The following is a 4,524-nucleotide window of genomic DNA, read 5'->3' on the forward strand; positions in this document are numbered from 1 at the left end:
ACCAATACATTATTAATTGTCATTTGTTCATTCTTTATAAAATTAGGAATTTAGAAACACAACAAAATGTATACATACAAAGGTCATTATTAAGTTGGGTATCTTATTGCATGATTTAGTGACAGACCTTCTGATGCTTAACACATTTGCATATGTACAAACATGAATGATGGGGACAACCAAAGGCTAAAATAAGTTGCATAAAATGTTTCTGAATTTCAGTTTCTTTGAATGTTTTTGGAAAGACTCTTACTCCTGATCAACTTTAAATCTAAATCAATCTTCACCATGACAGCTAACTCTATTCAGTGAAGAACATGTCATTGGCATTGCCAAGTTGAGTCCATACTGCGTTAGAAGATACTGAGAGGATGATCTTGGACTTAATATCTTAAAATAAACAACCGCAGCCTCAGAAGTTACCCAAGTTCTCTCTTTCCGGCACAAATGTGGTGACCTTTCTCCAGTGTAGCTGCATAATTAGTTTTCTCCTTGCATACACTGAAATGCCGTGACTTAAAGGTTAACTTCTCCCAGCTGTTGTATGCCAAGGTCTTCGACGCACTGTTTAAATTGAAGGAGAGTTTGATGGCTTTAATCTTTCTAAGCTTTTGTAATTGGATAGTGATGTTAGTTCACAAATTTGTCATATGAATAAGAGTCTAAATTTCAGTTTCTTGTGACAATCCAATTGACTAACCTCAAATGTCTGAGGTGAAATATGTTGACCTAAGCAACAAGTCTAAATACACAACAGCTGACACGAATAAAAGATTAGTTATATATCTGTATGCAAAATAATGGTAGGCAATTCTGGGGCACAGACAAGGCTGACAACTAAAACAACTAAAAGGTGGTTTAAGATGCCGTCTCTGACAATGAATCAAATCTTGGTATGTCAAATCTGTGTGCATGGGTAAAACAAAACAAAAATCCAAATAAGTTATAAATTGAGCCCATGTTCCACTCAACTGAACATTGTTTAAAAAAAAAAAGAAAAATATACAATCATCAATAACTCAAATCACAATGATGTAGACTGTGCAGTGGTTATTTCAAGTACTTGTCATGATAGCCTGTTTTAGTGCCAATCTGTCTGCATTGCAACCCATGTGACCCACATCTTACCAATGATACCTTACTTAGAGATATGTCAATAATTTGACGTCAGTTGACCTGCTCAGGCGGACAATACAAGACAGCACAGAGGTCACCGACGATGTCTCTTACCATGCCAGTGGTGCTCTTCTGGTGCGGACATCCTAAGCCAAACTCAACAGGGTGCAGGTGGAGGATACACTGGAAGAACGCTCATAGACACTGTTGTTATCATCCAGAATTCCGGACACAAAATGTGTCTTTGAAGTGCTGCGGCATCCGAGGGTGTCGGCCAGTTTTGGGCAGAAGGCCAGAGCCAGCCTTTGGAGGACGAGGTGGAATTTCCTGCGGAAGCTTCGGTTTACCCAGAAGTAGAAGATGCAGTTGAGGAAACCATTGGAGGTCGGCAGCCATACCACCACGAACTCAATCCACTCTGGTGCGCTGCTGCCCGAGACTGCTGTGGGGCAGAAAACATGGCGATTGAAGTGGAGCAAGTATTCACAGCAACCGTTAACACAAGACAGCAGCTTCTGACTGAGAACAGTTGTTAACCTTTTGTTGACCTTTTTTATGAAAGGGTCACAAATAAAACAAACAGCCTCGCTTTCGCTGGTTTATGATGATGTCTAGAAAATGAATACATCTATTTTTCAGAGATGCGAGTCTTTCCACTGACAGCAATGATATGAAGCCATCAACATTTATAGTCTAGATACAACAGTACAAAATGAACTGGTAGATTTGGTGGCGTAGAGGCAACCGCTTTACATTGAGGCTCACTAGCATTTGGACAGCAGAGCACTTTGAAGTTTAAGTTAAGTCTGTCAGCTTCATTTTGCAGGGATTTTCATCCATATCAGATGAATTACAGCCCTCTTTGGAGAAGGTCTTCACTTCTAAAAATATTCACCGACTCCATTTCCAGTCTCAATTACTACAAGACAGCACGGGGTTGGGGTAAATGAGAAAAAGTAAAAAAAAAAGGCCCGAGTCATAAAACTGGCCACGGGTCAGTATATTCATGCCCATAATTACATAAATAACTTTGACAGCTATTTCTATCAGCACAGTCACAGCTGAAATCGATGGAGAAATGAGCAGAGGGGAAATAGCCATTAAATATGTTTAATTGTGAATTAATCTTCCAGTAGATCTTCAAATACTTACTTCTCTATTTTCTTGCTACCTTTGAAACTCTAAGGTTGACTTAAGCATAAATACTGCAATATCAACAAACACATTGACTCTGAACGTTGTCACTTAGATTCAAAAACATTTGACCCAGAACAGCTAAAAAACACCTCATATCCTGTATGTGCCCAAGTAGCCATTGCAGAGTTATTTTACACGTCTTCAGTCATTGTGCAATCAGCTGGGTTGATCTCAGGAGCTTTAGTTCTAAAACTCTAAGCTGCCCTGTATTATTACAGAATCTGGCTTCACAAAAAAAATGGTTGCAAGAGCAGTTTCATGTATTTCAAAACAGTTAATGTCTCCAGATATACACCAAAGGGATACAACTATTCTAGAGTTTTCTTCAACATACGACTTCCTCAGATGATTCTGGACAACTTTGTGTTCATTTTGGCTAAATTCGCTTATTTAATGAAATGTGTGAAAATTAGCTCAAAAGTGGTAAATGTGCAGACTGGAGCCAAACAAGATGTTCTCACTATGACCACAGGTAAATGTAAACTGTAAATTTAAACCATGATTGCGAGGGAGTTTTGGTCTGTACAGCCTCCTTCATTCATTATTTATATTCCACCAATATCCAATGAGAAAAAAGGATGCTGTATGTTAAAAGCGATTTTCAATAAGAGTGCCATCAACAGAATTAGGGAAGAAAAAGGAAGTAATCTCTATATTGCATGGCAGGCCCTTTCATTTCTTTTTCAAGATCCCCCCGCACCTCCTGAAAAATGTTTATTTCAGCTTATTTATTGCTTACCATTGTAGATCATAGCTGCCATGCAGGGTGTCCAACAGGTGTAGTAGGCTGCCATCACAGGCACAAGCACTCTGGATGCCACATTGTGTCTCCTGCGACGCGCACAGTCGTATTTGCGCAGTTTCAGCCTCTGCCTCTTTGCCGCGCACCACACTCTCAGATTTGCGTATGTCATGATGATGGAGCAGGGGAAAAATATAAAGCATGTCAAGCTTAGGGAGTATCCAACATTTGTGGAGTAGGACGGATTGCAGACCAGGGATGCATTTGAAAAATGAACCTCGATAATACCATCTGGAAATGATATTGGCGACAGTAGAAAGGGAGGGAAGCACCAGGCGAACGCGATCAGGAGCAGTGTCCTTTTTCTTGTCATCAGAGATGAATATTGCAGCGGGTAAAACACCGCGACGTACCTCTCCAGGCTTATCGTGGCCAGTGAATACATGCAGGTGGAGTAGACGGTGGCATTGCAAAAGGCCACGACGTGACAAAGCGCATCTGGCCCTTCGGTGTAGTCCTTTAGCAGACTCACCCAGAGATTCAAGGGCATGACCAGCAGTCCAAACGCAGAGTCTGCAGCAGTGAGAGAGAGGAGAAAGTACCGAGAGTTTCTTGACCAGCCAGCCACGGAGGAAGTAATAACCAGGAGAACTGCAATATTTCCCAAAGTGATCATCACGCCCAAAACGATAATAATGCTTACTTTGACGGACCGGTGAGTCAGCTCCTGCAGTCTCTGAGGGTCAACACCTGACAGGGTGGAGTCGGCTGAAGTTGAGAAGTTAAGCGTTGAATACATCTTTTTTTTTTTCTCACAGTGGCATGGTCGCGACCAAAACATAAAGCACATGAGGCAAACAAATCCGTTGGAAGACGCAAAGGTTTGGGGTTACGCTCGAAAGCAGCACTGCAGCTGCTTGTAGCCGTTTACCTCGACAATCAGAGGCACACCTGGTGCAATTAGGGCTGGGTGGCGACAGTCTCCTCCAAACATTCACTGCAACAGCGTCAACATTTCTTTAACTGCTGTCAGAATAATTGCTTTGTAATTTCAACTAATTTTAGAAATTGTATAATTTATTTATATAATAGGTATCTTAGTGGCAGATAATTGTGTGTGTTGTTTCTACAACTTTAAGGTACTCTTGCTGTCGTAGATTATATTGACTCAGCACAATATAATAAAAATACTTTTAAAAAGGCAATTGAAGGATATTATATTTTATGAAAAGTTACATGCTATGAGGAAGACTGAGTTGAAATGCATAGTTCATTTATTGAAAGCAACATTTTTGCAAAGCAGTGTGCATTTGTATTTTTTTTTGATTATGACTTATTGATCACAAAGCTGAGTACTAAGTCTAACCTCTCTCTTTTTTGGTCTCATGTTATGTCCTTTGATCCAAAGAGCACCTGTTTTGCATTTGTGAAGTGGCACTCATCAGCTAATGTATTGGTATGTATTGATA

At 40.3% G+C, this 4,524-nt stretch overlaps 1 protein-coding gene across 2 annotated transcripts; it reads right to left on the reverse strand.

The window, feature by feature from the left end:
• Positions 1 to 4,034, reverse strand: LOC116383144 (adenosine receptor A2b). 2 transcript variants are annotated; one of them, XM_031846741.1, is made up of 3 exons: positions 3,759 to 4,034; positions 3,053 to 3,628; positions 1 to 1,558 (listed from the first exon to the last, which is right to left on the reverse strand). In XM_031846741.1, exons 2-3 carry the CDS (start codon positions 3,603 to 3,605, stop codon positions 1,263 to 1,265), a joined length of 849 nt encoding a protein of 282 aa, XP_031702601.1. In that variant the 5' UTR covers positions 3,606 to 3,628; positions 3,759 to 4,034; the 3' UTR covers positions 1 to 1,262. The 2 variants fall into 2 exon arrangements, with proteins under 2 accessions (XP_031702601.1, XP_031702600.1); XM_031846740.1 differs by having other exon boundaries at positions 3,053 to 4,034.
• Between the last annotated feature and the right edge of the window lie 490 nt (positions 4,035 to 4,524).

The sequence above is a fragment of the Anarrhichthys ocellatus genome, unplaced genomic scaffold, assembly GCF_004355925.1.
Source record: "Anarrhichthys ocellatus isolate YVR2014 unplaced genomic scaffold, GSC_Weel_1.0 scaffold6, whole genome shotgun sequence".
Classification (NCBI taxonomy): Eukaryota; Metazoa; Chordata; class Actinopteri; order Perciformes; family Anarhichadidae; genus Anarrhichthys; species Anarrhichthys ocellatus.